The sequence below is a fragment of the Zingiber officinale genome, chromosome 1B (genome assembly GCF_018446385.1).
Source record: "Zingiber officinale cultivar Zhangliang chromosome 1B, Zo_v1.1, whole genome shotgun sequence".
Taxonomy (NCBI): Eukaryota; Viridiplantae; Streptophyta; class Magnoliopsida; order Zingiberales; family Zingiberaceae; genus Zingiber; species Zingiber officinale.
In genome coordinates this window covers 108,327,431-108,345,050 of record NC_055986.1, presented here as the reverse complement: position 1 = coordinate 108,345,050, position 17,620 = coordinate 108,327,431, and the positions used below count along the sequence as shown (strand labels likewise).

The 17,620-nt window shown below is 38.5% G+C and overlaps 1 protein-coding gene across 1 annotated transcript; it reads right to left on the bottom strand.

The window, feature by feature from the left end:
- Window positions 1-2,781: 2,781 nt before the first annotated feature.
- LOC122040886 (phospholipase D delta-like) lies at window positions 2,782-12,984 on the bottom strand. Its single transcript, XM_042600368.1, has 11 exons — window positions 12,915-12,984; window positions 8,034-9,058; window positions 7,574-7,690; window positions 6,460-6,654; window positions 5,321-5,602; window positions 5,186-5,254; window positions 4,842-4,989; window positions 4,306-4,454; window positions 3,871-4,041; window positions 3,594-3,791; window positions 2,782-3,301 (listed from the first exon to the last, which is right to left on the bottom strand). The coding sequence occupies exons 1-11, from the start codon at window positions 12,982-12,984 to the stop codon at window positions 3,008-3,010; spliced, it is 2,718 nt and encodes a 905-aa protein (XP_042456302.1). The 3' UTR covers window positions 2,782-3,007.
- Between the last annotated feature and the right edge of the window lie 4,636 nt (window positions 12,985-17,620).

Here is a 17,620-nt window from a genome sequence, read left to right as displayed (position 1 = left end):
CTGCAAGAGGTTGACAGTAAGCAGTTGGAGGGAGACTTCTCTGCATAGCTAGTCAAACTGAGTGAAAGATGGAAACTACAGGATCCAAAACATATCAATTCAAGCATGGACGCATGCATATTATCTGGACTACTATATGTGGTTGCAAATTGAAGGAAGCATATGTTTAGATGCTATGAGTATCTAAGTTGTAACTAAACATGCATCGGAGCTTATACTCAACATTACATGTTTCATTAACATGGATACATAACACATGGGCACTCATTTAAACTCTCTCCTTGAAGAAACAACCTTACACATGAGACAATTTTGATTTAGCGGAACAAAGTTAGAACCTGGCTGCTTATATTCAGTCTATGCAAGACAAGCTTTGATCTTATTAGAAATGATGAATTAACAGTTTTACATAAGAAATTGGCTAAAACAGTCCTCGACTTTGTCTAATCACACACTTCCTTTCTTCTACCATAAATTACTGACTGACTAAAATGTAGACAATAATACTTGTCTTCTTCCAATCATATCAATACTTGTCTTCTTTTGTCCCCACCTCTTTTCTTCTCCTGGTTCCTTTTGTAAAGATGTATCTGTATGTCAACTTTGGAGAATTCAATTCAAAAAAGATGGGAAGCCTAGTCCGTATAATTATTGAAGACAAAGAAACAGATTTAAAAAAGTATCGAGAAGAGCAAAAAAAAAAACCTTCGACCATCTTAATCCCTGCTCTAGTTATTACAGCAGAGACTAATCAAAAGAAACGTCTTCATAAACATCCACTCCACTAAAACCATGGTTAGAGCACCAAAAGAAGGATATTAGAAATGGGAATAACTCTAGTTTATTAATATTAAGATTATATATACAAGTAAAAGAGTATCAGCTAAGAGGAATAGAAAATAATAACAAAAGAATACGGTTTTAGATTGTTTACAAAAGCAGAATAATTTGTGTAAGCTTCCTAAGGTGAAACTAACCAAGTCTATAATGTTTACAAACAAAGGCAGAATTTGTGTACGCTTGCATGCCAACGTTCACTTTCCGCCCAAAACAATTAACCAAGTCTAAGCCAACGTCGAGAAAAAAAGTGATGGCGAGATATCAGTTGGATTGCTCGCTTTCAATCAACTTTTATATATATATATATATATATATATAAGATATCAGTTGGATTGCTCGCTTTCAATCAACTTTTATATATATATATATATATATATATATATATATATATATATATATATATGTGGTGTACAATCCAATGCATATTAATTTTTGACAACTACAGTGCATTGAATCACCTGTGTTTATTTTTGTATCACTTTCTCCCTTCCACTCTTGGTTAAAAAGTTGCAAACGACTCTTACCTCCGAGGACGAAAATTAAAACAATAAAATAAAAAAAATCACATAGAAAATTTTAAGTATTTATTTTAAGGAAAAAATAAACTATTTATACTTTCCATTTTTTAACTATTATAAAATAATAGATAGACTCATTTAAAAATTCATTCACGGATTATTATTTTTTAAATATTGACCGAATGAATTCTCGTCTCTCGTTTCATGTCTAGGGCTATAAATGAACTAAACATTCATGAATAAATTTGATGTTCAGTTTGGTAAGAATTTGTTTATGTTCGTTCAATATACACAAGATTAATTAAACAAACAATCTTAAATAGTTCATTAAACTAAACAAACAAACTTGAACATAGACTCATTTAAAAATTCATTCACGGATTATTTTTTAAAATATTGATAGAATGAATTCCCTCCTCTCGTTTCGTGTCTAGGGTTGTAAATGAACCAAACATTCATGAACAAGTTTGTGTTCGACTTGGTAAGAGTTTGTTTATATTCGTTCAATGTACACAAGATTAATTAAACAAACAAACTTAAACAGCTCGTTAAACTAAACAAACAAATTTGAACACATGTGTTCAACTCGTTAACGTTCGTGAACAATGTTCACGAACCATATTCATTAATAAACCTATTTTTAATATGCTAAATAAATAATAAAATAAAATAAACAATGTTCGTGAATAACGTTCGTGAACAATGTTCACAAATCATATTCATTAATAAAACTTTTTTCAATATGCTAAATAAATAATAAAATAAAATAAAAAAGTTTAAATTATCAAACTCAACCAATCAAACAACTAAAAGTTTCAAACAATCAAATAAGTTTGAATTGAGAGTTCAATAATATTTAAACGAGCTAAGCTCGAACCAAGTTCTAACCAAGCTCAAGCAAGTTTGAATTGAGAGCTAGATAACATCTAAACAAGGCAAGCTCAAGCTAAGGTTCAAACATGCTCAAGCTCATAAAAAATAAACCAAACCAATTTTGAACAATCATTTCAAAAGCTTGGTTCATTTTAAGCTTAGTTCGGTTCAGCTCAACTTGGTTACCTTATCAAATAAGCTTAAACACCCCAAAGCTCAGCTCGTTTGTAACCCTATTCGTGTCAATCAAATCTCTCTCAATAGCACTTACAATCGTGAGAGGCAACTCGCAGTCATGAGCCATAGGCTGCTCCATGCGACTGCTTCGTGCAGTCGCCCATAACTAGCAGTCGCGAGTTATGGGCAGCCTTGTGTGTTGCTTTGCACAACCGCAAGCTTTTCAAGCATTCAACAACGAGAAGAGAAAATTAAAAAAAAAAAAATACCAAATGTCTTCGTTAATCTTTTTTCCATCACATCTTCCATTATCAACTTCCTATATAAAAAAAAAAGAATAATATATAAGTATTATCACTAACACATTCCATTTTCCATTTTGTTGGTTCTTAATCGTAAGAATTTGGGTAGCAGAAAGTACCTATTGGTGTTCCTGTTTTCTAATGTACACAATAAATGCACAGAAATCTAATTCCAGTAAGTAAATAAACCAACAGAGAGATCAAAAGTCTATTTCTAAAACTTTGCATTAACTAATTATACAACTCTTATTTCCTTTTCTCCAGTTGTTGTATGTGCTGTTGTTGATCTGAGAGAATTTATGTGGTAAGAGTGTCAGGAAGATTTGAAGGAGCTCCTAGAATCTTGCCACCGATGTCTGGAAAGCACTCTTGGTTAAGGAGAGGTCCAATTTTTCCATCAGCCTCGACCTTGATAGGGTACTTGAGAATGTGGCCCGTCAACAATGTAGCTTCGTTGGCGGTGTATCGCAACCAGTTATCGTCGGCAATTTGGTTTACGACTTTTACACACTCCATGCTCTCGGGCTCCTCGAAGCGACCATCCGCTGATCCCAGATGCTCTGCCCATAGAGACATCCTATATCCATATACCTGCAAGATCAGTGAGATACTTGAAAAGTGGAAGGATATGTATTTAATATATGAGATTTATAGTGCGCCAAGCTTACATATGCATGTGGTAAGCTTATTCTGAATTAAAGATTCAGAATGTCTCACCCAAGTTATAGGAAAAAAGGCAAGCAATTTCTACAATTTGGATGCACTAGCGAATCGAATGGGAAAAAAATCAATAGATCGACAAAATTAAGATAATTTTGATGCCAATTTGATGGGGTAAAGACAAGGGAGAAAGAAAGGTCGGTAGTATGTGATCATCACCAACCTGGCCCTTTGGATGCCTTGTCTTCTCAGCCCATGTATTATGAGGTTGGTATGCACCCATTGCTATTTCGGTGTCTCTTGAACCAGCCATAGATCTTTGATTGATATTAGCTGAACCAATTATCACATATTCATCATCTACAATCATCCCTTTTGCGTGAACATATATCATGAATCGACGAAATTTTTGCGCTAATGCCTGGGGACATTCAAGATGGAACATGTCAGTAACAATCTTCTAAGACAATGAATAGAATAAAAGTACTTTTATACAGTACCACAGGACTTCTGTCGGAAGATTCACAATTTAACTGCAAGTTATTATTTGGCAATTCTTCGCACTTTCCAAGACAATAGAAATTAAGATAGTCTTGTGGATGTGCATCTTCAATATTAACATCTTTAAGTTCCTTTGCAATAATTTCATACATCATCTGCATTGTCTGGCTCTGGAATAAAAATAAAAAACAGGTAAAGTTTCATAAAAATTAGAAATAGGAGGAAATGCGATCAACTCAAACAAGCAAGAAATCCATTTTTATTAATCTGAATTAGTTGATGAATATTATACAGGACATTGATGATAGTGCATGAACATTGCAGTCCATGAACAAAGTTGCCTTTTTTTGTATAAAAACTCAATAGATCAACATACATTATTTCAATTCAAAAAACTAAACTATCAAAAACATTTTTTGAACAGGTCGGTGTACCTGCCAAAAGAGGATTTCTTGCACAGTAAAAGAAGAAGGATCTCCTTCAGGCCACATAGGTATAACCACATATACAGCAAATCGTTCTTTGGCTCTAATCTTTCTAGCAATTTTCAATGCTATCTCCATAGGTATCAGATTATCAGCACCTGTTAATTCCAAAAAAAAAAAGAATCCTCAACCATAAAAGTCATGGCAGTTAAATTGGATGTATTGTTCCTATCCAGTGTTGATAGGAAATTCGGCACATCTAAATGATTGTTCATTGAGACTGCAGGATTCAACCGCCATCAATGAGATGGGAAGTTGATATTAGTGGGGATCAGAACACTTGCTTAATCATAGTACTTGATTCTCTCAGTAACCTTTAGATATAGCTATTAATGAGAAATATATCTTAAAAAGCATGCGAGAAGGGCGAGGTTCCATATATTGGATACCAAATACAAACAACAACTTCTTTATAAGAAACCCAGAAAAATGTAAGATTCTCACATGCTGGATGAAAATACTACTAAAATTGGAAGAAGGCAAACCTGAATTTTTATAAGATGGCCAGGCATAAGAAGAACCCAGAAAATACTGATTCTCAATATATATGAAGTGTTTTGCAGATCTGATTGCCCTCACATATGCTGTGTGGATGCTTTGATCAATGATCAAATTCTTTTGACAAACTAAGTTCTGAAAAAAAATAGTAAAAAATAGGTGAGATAAGATTTAATTTGTCGGAACTACTATTGTAAGAAAAAGAAATGAGATGATGCCACTATATTTAGAAATAAAATATTCATCCAAGAAATTTAGAACAATTGATACGAGTCCAACATTTAAAAATTGAGCCAGTATACTGAATAATATGCTCTGACAAAAAACTAACCTCTTCTTGGGCATTTTGGGGATTCTTTGGAAATCCTTTTACTGATCCAGAATCTATAGAGCGAAAAATCTGGAAACTTAAAATTCAGCAATTAACAACATATGAAAAACTCTTAAATAACTGAATTTGTACAACCTGAACATGCCAGTGATTAGAATCCTCTTCACTAGAAACCCATAAACTTGGATCATCATTTGAAACCATAGCTGAAGGACTAACTATCCATGAGATCCTTTCAAGCTTTATTAGAGAATCATCATGCCAACGTGCCACTTTTTCTTTAATACGGAAGCCGAATTCCCGCTTAGTTGCCTTACGCCAGCGTTGTTCAAAATTTTCCAGCACATCATATGCAGCAGGACCTTCAATCCTGCAGTGTTGATCATGCCATGGCTCCCTTGGTCCGTTAGTTTCTACCTCTGGATGCCCCTAATTAAAATGGATTAGGAAACACAAACCAAAGGAACATGGAAAACTAGTGTATAATCAATGGGATTATTCACCCAAAAAATATATCAATGGGATTGCCAAATTTGATGTACAATAAAACAACAGAAATACAAAATATTGAGATTCTTTCAACAGTCATTTTGTTCAAGATGATTGAAAACAACTCTATTCTTCTACAACTCAATTAACAGAAGTATGGAATACCACAATGATTAGTCTTATCATTGATGCCCAAGTTTGTTGTTCAGTGTGACAAATGTTTCAATTAAGTTTTTTCTATAGTTCTACACAAACATATTTTTCATGCAGACAAGTATGAACCCATAATCAGAAATACTTCCTGCAATGTTTTTTATTCATGCAGAACCTAACAATGGAGAAAAATTGGTGGCAAAATAAAATAACTTCCTGCTGATATACTTGTGGACAGCAGGTACTACCCCATATGAATTTGTTAGGACAATGAAACAGTAAAAGATAAAACCACTTCCTGGATAACCACACAAATACAGGTTGACCTTGAGTTACTTTTTTACAACCTTGGTGCTTCATGATTATATGAAAATAAATTAGCATTTTAAATCCTAATTTCATCTCAGGAGAACATATACAACAAGGTTATAAGATGTTAAAACCACTCGAGTTGTAATCAAAGACATAGACGACTTATAGTTTCGGAAAATGAATTATCATTTGAAAGCTTAGTGCCATTGTCAAGAGAACACATACAACAATGAAGTCAATGAGCTTAGAGGGTCTTAATGTTGAAGTAGAAAAACCAATGAGGTTTTCAATTGAAATAACAAAATGAAAAATATACTCACAAAAAATGTGGGATTATGAAAATCATTAGAGAAGACGCTATAAAGATCATTAAAAAGTCTATGCTCCGGTGTATCATAACGTCCATCACAAAGATCCAAGCCTCCTAGGAAAGCAGTTATTTTCCGTTTATTCCCTAAAAACTGTGTATCAACAAGTACACATTTCTGGTGGTGTGTAAAGATAGAACCAACTACCTGATGAAGAAGTACTACTAGGTAAGTAGATAATGAAAAATTTTAACTAATCAAAAAGAGGACTTGTCAAATTCTTTAACTAATAAAAAAGAGGACTTGCCAAATTTTCATTTGAAAACAACATGATAAATAAAAGAGCATATCAGGAATTAATAATTTTGTTTGAATGATATAACTTGCCAATTTTGTTTGCTGTATCTTCTTTTCAATTATTAACCTACTTGTCGATTTTAAATTGTGTTTACTTAACAATTTTAAACAAAAACAAAAATATAAAGGGATCACATACAAAGGAACCAATTAAAGAAACATGCATGCAGAACCGGAAGAATTAACTAAATAACAAAATACCACACATGCAATCTAACTGCAGAAAGACACTGATTGTTGTAAAATTGATATGCAAAGTTAAAAAAAGTTGGCTTGTATCTGATATTTATAGCTGCTTTAGACTTTTCTTACTTCATATATTTATCTCAATTCCTCTTTCTTATTATCCATCGATAGAATTGAATACTTCAAAAACACAAAGCGTAGATTGTTTTAAATTGAGCATAGTTCCAATCACAAGTATGTTAATTTTGTTAAAGTTTTAGCGTATAAAAAGTTAATTGTGAGAATATTACTACCCATTTTGGATAAGTATCCAGTTGCATCTCGAGAGTTACAATCAAATTAGTCAGTTGCAATCCAATAAACTGAATGTATTGAGAAATAAAATTCATCCACATCAACAATGATATAGCTCCAGGAGATCAATGTTTGAACTTTGAACAGTTATACTGACTATGCTTTCTAATGATGAATGGAGGCCAAAAGACTCATAGTTCAATAGTAAAACATTTTGTAACACCAAATGGGATCCTCACATATCCTTTTAATTCAGGGGGAAACCCATATTTATGGTGCTAAAACATACCTGCCGCTTGAAAATGCTAAGCTTGCTGCTTGCATAACGAGGTGTCAAGACACAGATGACAGAGGAATGCTTGAAAAACTTTCGGGTTTCTTCATCATGAGTTTGCATAACTCCTTCCTGACAAAGTAAACCAAGCACATGAAGTGTATTGTAGCCAAGAATCACCAGAATTCTAGATAATGACTTTTAAGTCGTATCATAAACCTGTTATATTGATTGATATAATAGCTACCTGTCATCTATTGCTTACTCGTGGAACAAAAACATATAACTTCTAAAATTTATTCAACATCCCCACATCTGCAATGAACCATAGGCAATCTTGAATGCACATTTTCAATTCCTCCCATTTAAACTCGGAAATCAAGAAACAATATCTTCGTTCATGTGATTTTAAATGTATAAAATGCATGGTGAAGTTAGTTTAAGTTACCTAAAGAAAATTCAGTCTTGCTCTTACCATCTTGAAACAAAATTTTTGGTGTGAAGTCTTGTCGTCCCAAACTAGCATACAGACCCGAACTCCCTCCTGCGATTTGTACTTGAGTAGATCGCCCAGTGTGAGCTGCCCTGCATTTGGAAGCGGCCGTGTTGGCTCCCTCACCAGCTTCACCTCGTGATATATCGACCAACCGACGAGATAAATCAAGTGATGCGCCTCAAGAATGGCATGGCAGATGTCCTCCCAGCATTTTTCGCGCTCAAAGACGGCTCCATCTTCAAGCTTGATGCCGGGGAGCTCCCCGTCTCTGACATGAGCGTCCTGGTAAAGCGTGGCGGAGCACCCCCTCCGCACGGGGAAGTACGCATTCCGAACCCCGCTCTTCTGGGGGTCCCCGGCGATGCCGTGGCGGTAATCAATGGTCAGCTCAACGGGCGTGAACTGGAGGGACACGCGGAGGGCGGTGTCGGGCTTCGGCGGCCGTCCACTCGGGGCAATCACAGGTAACCACTCTTCCATCGCCTCGCCCGAGGCGAGCTGCGAGGCGGGAATGGTGACGGTACCGATGATCTGGGCGCCGAACAGGTGGTCGTCCTTGACATGGAAGATGAGGGCGGCGGCGGAGTGGGCGAGGGGAATCTTGAAGTGCTCTCCCCAGACGGGGCAATGGGAGTTGCGAATGACGCGGGTGCGGGCGATGATGGCGCCAGCGACGGAGGCGGTGACATAGGGGTCGGAGGTGGCGATCTTATTCTCGAGGCGGGGATGACCGGCGGGGGCGGGGAGAGAGTTCGATCCGCCGCTGGGGAGGCCGGAAGCGCAGGGGGTGATGCAGCAGCGGAGGAACCGGGAGACGATGTCCATGTTGGGGAGGTGGCGGGCACCGTGCACGGTGATGTCGAGGTCGCCGTGGAGTAGAACGGTGTCGTCGCGATGGAGGGAGCTCATGGCGGCAGCAGAGCGAGAAGGGAAGAAGGCGTTAAAGATGTGAACGCTGAAGAAGAAGAAGAAGAGGAAATTTGGGGAAGCGGTGGAGTTTTGTGCTGTGGAGCAAAGGCCAAAAATGAGAGGAGAAATAACGGTCGGCCCCTGAGTGGCTCGCGCATGGAGATTCGCGCACGTCTCTTGATCAAGAACACTGCACAAATCTTGCAAACCGAGGGAGGGGGTTAGTTAGTTAGTTAGTTATTTGATTGGGCTGGGCCCAAGTGAGGGGGACCCAAGGGCCCAAGGCACGAATCTTGGCGTTGCAACTGGCGGGTACACGAAGACTCACTAGATGATTTCTTTACTTCTTGCTCTATATTCTTGACCTCTTCTTCGACGGAGTGATGCCTAATGCTCTGTTTACTTGAAATAACAGATTTAAAATTTAAAGAAAGTTTTATGTAGAGCAAATTTTTCATTGTTTACTTCAAAAAAGACGGATTAATTTTTTTTTTATTGTTTACTTCTTATTAAATAATGGATGGATAGATTTTTAAATTCAATGTCGGTTGAAGATATAGACTATTACGCCATATGTCTAAGGCCCAATAAAATTAGAGCCCCTAATTTATTATATTTTAATATATATATATATATATATATATATATATATATATATATATATATATATATATATATATATATCGATTATGCTACCCTGCGGACTATACGCTGCGCACCGCTGCGGACATCGCTCGTGGCAAACTCCACGTCACGCATTTTAATTATCTTCTCGCCACGAGTCCCTGCAATCACAGCGTTTTAATTTTCCTCCCCGACCCGACGCGGCGCCCCTCTTCCTCCCCCGACGCACCTGTTCCCTCCCTGTGCCCTAGCTCGTCGCTGTCCTCTTCCTCCCGACGCCGCCCCAACCGCAGCAGCTCTTCCTCCCCCGACACCGCCCCAACCGCAGCTCCTCCTTTTCCTCCTCCCTTCCTGTTCCCTCCCTGTGCCCTAGCTCGTCGCTCTCCTCTTCCTCCCGACGCCGCCCCAACCGCAGCTCCTCTTCCTCCCCCGACGCCGCCCCAACCGCAGCTCCTCCTCTTCCTCCTCCCTCCCTGTTCCCTCCCTGTGCCCTAGCTCGTCGCTCTCCTCTTCCTCCCGACGCCGCCCCAACCGCAGCTCCTCTTCCTCCCCCGACGCCGCCCCAACCGCAGCTCCTCCTCTTCCTCCCGACGCTAGGGCACTACTCGCGCCAGAGAAGCCCTCCTCTTCCTCCTCCCGACGCTGCCCCAACTCACCGCAGATCCTCTTCCTCCCGACACTAGGGCACTGCTCGCGTCGCAGAGAAGCCCTACTTTCCTACTCCCGACGCTGCCCCCTGCAGAAGTAGAGCTAAGTCTTTGATCTGCAAGGTAACGTGTTGTCTCTTTGAAGCTGTCCTCACTAGCTTGTGTAACACCTCGCTGTCCTCGTCCCTTCATTGCCGGTAAAAACTTTTTTTTTTAAAGTTGATTTTGCATCTATGTTATACCGGGCCATTTTGTGATTCGAGGGAATGATCGTCGGAAATTGCTTTCTTCTTCTTGTTCTGATCTTCATTCCATTTCGATGGTGTGTTGCTCAATCATTCCTCTATTCTTGTTCTGATCTTCATTCCATTTATATCTTCTCACCAACTATAATTTTTTTTTTTGGCTCAATCATTCCTCATTCGCTGATGTTTACTTCCTGTCGATATCACCAAGTATACATCTTTGAAACGAGTACTTATAAAAATTAGAGTCCTTTCATCTTATTGGAGGTGACTTGAGCTTGTTCAACGCATTAAAATTGCATAAACGAATGCTTCAGAGTATCAACGCATTATGTATATTGTCAATTATGTTTTTCATATTGGTTATGCAGGAAAGTTGCAACTAATGTTTCCTAGTATCAACGAATGGTAAATCATTTCATTTTAAGTTCTAATATTTTATTTATACAAAATTCTGATTAAGTTGCAACTGATGTTATTTCTCTGATTTATACAGTAATGCAAAAATCGCTTATTTTCTGTTTTGAATTGATTTATCATACATTCTATGTACATTAAAAAATATTTGAATCTAAGTAATTCTCGTTTGCTTAATAGGTTGGTATTTCATGTCATCATCAAGTTACGGCTCCATCGACAATACGAGATTTGAACATGTATCATGCAGAGTTTGCGGACGAAGGACATTAGTATGTGTTTCTAGAACGAGCAAAAATCCCGGAAGGAGGTATTATGGATGTGCGCAACATGGCTGGCAAAAGTGGGTCGTAGCCGATACTTTGTCTGATGAAGATAGCAGTGAAAGATGTCGTGGAAGGTTAGGAAGTGAACATATTGCTTCTCGTGGACATATTTTAGGAAGTTGGAATGTACCATCAGTGGTCTGGATATTAGTTATAGTGAATTTGACTCTTTTGGCTTTATACCTTATTACTCTGTTAGTTCGGTCTTGTTAGTTAGTGTTGAGTAATGTTATTGTTGTTGTAATATGACATATTAAATGTTTGTAAGAACCCGTTGAAGGCTAATTGGTTTATTAGTTTAGGTGGTTATCTAGCGTTGATTAATTAGTGTTGTAACTGTAAATTGCTTTTAGTAGTTTAATCTGAGTATGCCCAAGCTTGCTATTTCATTAGGACTTGAGGATAAAATCGAAGGTATTGCTTTCTTCTCCTGTTCGTCCATTTTGGCAACTTGTGTGGTGTTCTAGCTTATATGGCAAATTCTGATAATTTAGTATAAGGCTAAATCTGCTATCCATTTCAAGAGCTCAATGTTCTTTTACTATACATCAGAAAATTTCTAAGAGCTCAATGTTCTTTTACTATACATCAGAAAATTTCTAATGAACCTGGCTTTAGAATCCCATAAGCGGTTAAAATGTCAGCTCTATTTTGTTTGCCAAGTGAAACTTCTCATTTACTTCTGGATTCGATCAAACACATGGTATCTGATCGGTCAAGGGACCGATCAGACCCTAGGCTGATTGGTCCCCAGACCGATCAAACCCTAGGCTGATCGGTCCCCAGACCGATCACCATCTCTTCTCTTCTGTGCTGCACTGATCGGTCATGGGACCGATCAGGCCCTAGGCTGATCGGTCCCCAGACCGATCAGGCTATAAGCGGTTAAAATGTCAGCTCTATTTTATTTGCCAAGTGAAACTTCTCATTTACTTCTGGATTTGATCAAACACATGGTATCTGATCGGTCAAGGGACCGATCAGACCCTAGGCTGATCGGTCCCCAGACCGATCAGACCCTAGGTTGATCGGTCCCCAGACCGATCACCATCTCTTCTCTTATGTGCATTCTCTCAAGGCACTGATCGGTCATGGGACCGATCAGGCCCTAGGCTGATCGGTCCCCAGACCGATCAGGCTATACACAGGAGAGTAGCTTTGGTTACTGATCGGTCACCAGACCGATCAGATAACCCACAGTGAGCTACTGATTGGTTACTGATCGATCACCAGACCGATCAGATAACTAGTGTATCACTGGATCGGCCAGCAGACTGATCCAGATAACCATAGTATCACTGGATCGGTCTGCTGACCGATCCAGATAATCATAGTACTTCTGTGTATTATCTGATCGGTCTGTAGACCGATCAGGAAGCAACAAGATGAGAAGGAATAGGGGGATCGGTCTGTGGACCGATCCACATGTAGTCTGATCGGTCCACAGACCGATCAGAGGCTTCCAGAGAGATGTGGATCGGTCTGCTGACCGATCCACAATATTGTCTCTGGACGCGGACGCAGAGGATCCGTGCTCTTGTGTCCATATTATAATTTTTTTCCAAAATCACACGTCAGATTAAGTTTAGGCGTTCATGCTTCTTACTCAATATTGTCTCTGAACTGCAGTACTTTTAGCCATCGTTGAAAATGGAGTAGAGCTAAGAAGCAACATACATGCTTCTTACTTACGTTTCTCAACTGGCTTCTTTATTCCATAATCTGGATAATGGATAAATTCAAACCAGAAGCTGCTTGCCATTTCACATTAACTAACTTTGGAGGATCAAATTAATTAAACAAATGTATTTGAAGATAACTTTGAAGGATCCAACGTATTCAAATAGCTTCAGATAACATCACTGCCTACCAACTCATTCAGAAAGGGGAAAAAAGCTACAAATAGTTTCAGATAACATTTTTCACAATGAAAATCACCAAGATAACCATTGCTCTCAAAACATGACCCCAAAGTCCTTCTAGTAGTTTATGTGTGCTAACCACGAACTCAGAGGCCCAGTAGTGTCAAAGTCGTCTGTGATTTCTGCAAAAATTAAAATAAAAATTATATTCCTATGACAAAACTCAAGAATATATAAATGGAAGATCCTTAAATACTAAAGTACGTGGAAACTAGAATATCTTGTACATAAAACCTCAATTACCAATGGTTGACATGAGAATTCAGATTAAAACCTCAATATCCCTAAGCTTAGTATATGTGGAAAACCATAAGTCAAATAATATCCTGTGAAAGGTTTTAATCATGCCTTTGCTTCAAATGCAGCCATAGTGCAAAGAATCATTACTGTATCCTCCTCAAGAGGCCCGCCACCAGTGTTCACCTGGAAAAGCAACCAATAGGTCATAAATCATCCATGAATCAAAGTATTTCTTGAAATTAGATAATCTTCATGCTGTTGAGTGAAATCATCAGCAGCAGCAATCTAGTGCACTAAACCAATCATACATACAAATAAAGGAAATAGATGAATACCAATGCATGTTGTTAGAACCTGCAATAATAAATACAATTATTAATTTCATTTTCTCAATGAACCACTATAATTTAACATATTAAAATTTTAATAGTACCTGCTATAGATGTCAAATCTGGTTCATACATGTCGTCAACAATGTTATCATTAGTATCTTCAGTCGATCTGATAATTGACACATTGTCATATTTACAAAATGTAATGAAATAAATTTATTTTTGCAAGTAAAATTACAATAAAAATGCATCATTAATCGACACATACCCCCCTTGTTGCAAATTTGGACAATTGCGCTTGTCATGTGACACTCCTCGAAGTCCGCATCCACGACATAGCCTGGAATTTGAGGTTGATTTCTCCTTTGATGATTTCAATCTCTTCCCACATCCCTTTGTTCTGACTGAAGAAGGATCAATAATACCAAGGCCCTCATCCACAGAATTCTTCTTTTGACTTCTATCATTGCATGTTCTACTAATATTCATCTCTTGAATTTTGTTGTAGATAGAATCAAATTGTTCATCCAAAAATGTTGTCCCCTCATTAGTCAAAGATGCATCATCAATTAATATTGAAGATTTATAAGATAACCTTGAGTGTCTAGACATCAAACACCTTTCTGGATCTGGATCATTAATGTAATTTTGCTCTCCCAAAGTATATATTGCTCCAATTTTTGCATCCCGTGTCCATCGTTTGAGTATGTATGTATCAGGCAAATGAAACACTTGGTTGATACGGAAAAAAGCTAGCATATGTCTGCATGGAATGCCCTCAAACTCAAATTTTGTGCAACTACACGATATGTAATCCCTTTGTTTGTCATGCATAAGTACCCTTGGTTTCGAGGAAGAAGAACTTTGAAATTTCATCACATGGTAAACCACTGAGTCAACTCTTGTAAATGCTTGCTGCACATAATAACCATGACTCTCGCTCATTTCACTTTGAAACTCCAGCCATTTTTTTTTTGTGTACAACTTAACCATTTGAGTTTCCATGGGCCAATTTGTCTTAATTTTCGGATGCTCATTTATGTCAATATGGTCAGCTACTAACTCATTGTGTCTTTGATGTCTCAGTGCTCTATTAAAACGGGTGATAAAATCCATCAGTGAGTTCTTATTTGAGACATATCTCTTGAAAAATGCATGTGAGCCTTCAGATCTTTGACTACTTGACATTCCAGCACAAAATAAATGTCTAAAATATACTGGCACCCATTTGTGTCGTAATTCATACATCAACGATAACCAATCATTATTCTCTAAGTTAGCAGACTTGATAGCTTCTTCCCATGACTTTTCAAAATCATCAGGTGTTGTAGAATTTGCAATGACATTCTTTAAGCTTTGATAATGGTTTTGAAAAGTCAAAGGGTTTAATTTTTCTGGAAATTTGTTAAGTATGTGCCATAAACAATATCGATGCACTGTTTGAGGGAACACTTGTGCAATTGCTTTTGTCATAGCAGGATCCTGATCAGTGATGATAACACTTGGTGGACCTTTAGGCATGGCTTCTATGAACTTTTTAAGCAACCAAACAAAAGATTCAGTTTTCTCATCACTTAGAAATCCACAACCAAATATAATTGTCTGGTGATGATGATTAACTCCTACAAAAGGTGCCAAAATCAAGCCATATTTGTTGGTATTATATGTTGTATCAAATACAACTACATCACCAAATACACTATATGCCCGCCTAGATACATGATCAGCCCAAAAACACCTACTAAATCTTTTATCTGAATCAGTCTCATAATCAAAGAAAAAAGCAGAATTCTTCTCTTGCTCAGATGTAAAAAACTCGATCAATGTTTCAGCATCAATACCCTTTTGCTCATCTCTTAGGTTTTTCTCAAAATTTCTAATATCTTTTTCTGTACAACCTACTCCCTCAGGTCCTCCATATTCTATCTCCAATATTCGCATTTGTTGACAAGTAGGTACATTTGCCTCTGAAAACTGTTTCGTCAATGTTTTCTTTGCTGCCGAAACATTACGATGTGAGCGTAGCAAATGCACTTTAGATGGAGTAGAAAGTGGATGATTATGGATTTCTGTAAAGTTACCAACAACCCAATTAGGCCCAGTTTGTTTCTTCACAAATGTAATATTTGATTTACAACCCGTTCTAACTGCGCCACGTGCTCTTTCTTTTGTCGGTTGATCAGCTTTTGTATGGTTATTCCACCGCATTAGATCTGTATGTCCTTCTTTAAAGCATACAATTTGTTTCCACGTTACTTCATTTGTGATCTTATTTTTCTTTCTCGTGTGCATCCTTGAACTAAACCCAGCTTCTCGTGCATATTGATTATAGAATGAATATGCCTCATCTAGTGATGAGAATTCCATTCCAATTTTTGGCTTTCGATCATCTGAAACTTGTGGAATATATTCCTGATCATCAACTCGATTTTCTTCCATTTCTGGACACCCTCACATTATAATTGACAATAGGTAATTAGATAAACAAGTAAAAAATACAATTTATTGTAGATATTATAAAATAGAAACAGAAATACTATGAATTCAAATACAAAACAACTAATAGACATTCAACATAATATTGCAATTAATAGGAGGTTCGGATTCAAATACAGAACTAATGGACATTCAACATAATCTTGCAACTAATAGGAGGTCTAATTCAAATACAGAACAACTAATAGTCATTCAACATAATCTTGCAACTTATCAAAAAAAAAGAGAGGGAATTTTAGCATACTCTGATAGCTAAAGAACTCTATCAATCAACAACAATTTATAAAAAACTGATAGTTAAAAAACTGAGATATATCCCATTCATCACTGCATAGGTCCAAACATGAAGCGGAAAAGCAGTAATATTTTTCACTTGTAGATCAAAATCTCCATGTCAATTTAGCTCATAGAGGAGAATTTTATGTACCTTAGCTCTGAGAGAATCAAGCTGAGTATTGGACCCTGGAAGTTTCCCTGTGACAATCTCTAGAAGAATGAGGCCGAATTGGAAAATATCTTCTTTTTCACAGTTCACAACACTGTCAATGCTGAAAGACAAACAAGAAGCAAAATTCACTAGGAAATGATCGCATCTAAACAAACTGGCTTATTTCTGCTTAAACATTCCTAGAATCACTGATAGGATATAATATATTACCTTCCTAGATCTTCCTTGTGTGAAAAAATAGTCAGGTTCGAGAACCTAACTGATAGATCAAGACAACAACCAAACACAATCAAAACAGGGAATATACTCACTTATTTCACATTAAATGAGACAACACGTTACCTTGCAGATCAAAGACTTAGCTCGGGAGGAGGAAGAGGAGGGCTTCTCTGGCGCGAGTAGTGCCCTAGCGTCGGGAGGAAGAGGAGCTGCGGTTGGGGCGGCGTCGGGAGGAAGAGGAGAGCGACGAGCTAGGGCACAGGGAGGGAACAGGGAGGGAGGAGGAAGAGGAGGAGCTGCGGTTGGGGCGGCGTCGGGGGAGGAAGAGGAGCTGCGGTTGGGGCGGCGTCGGGAGGAAGAGGAGAGCGACGAGCTAGGGCACAGGGAGGGAACAGGGAGGGAGGAGGAAGAGGAGGAGCTGCGGTTGGGGCGGCGTCGGGGGAGGAAGAGGAGCTGCGGTTGGGGCGGCGTCGGGAGGAAGAGGAGAGCGACGAGCTAGGGCACAGGGAGGGAACAGGGAGGGAGGAGGAAGAGGAGGAGCTGCGGTTGGGGCGGCGTCGGGGGAGGAAGAGAAGCTGCGGTTGGGGCGGCGTCGGGAGGAAGAGGAGAGCGACGAGCTAGGGCACAGGGAGGGAACATGGAGGGAGGAGGAAAAGGAGGGGCTGCGGGTGGGGCGGGGTCGGGGGAGGAAGAGGAGGAGCTGCGGTTGGGGCGGCGTCGGGGGAGGAAGAGGAGCTGCGG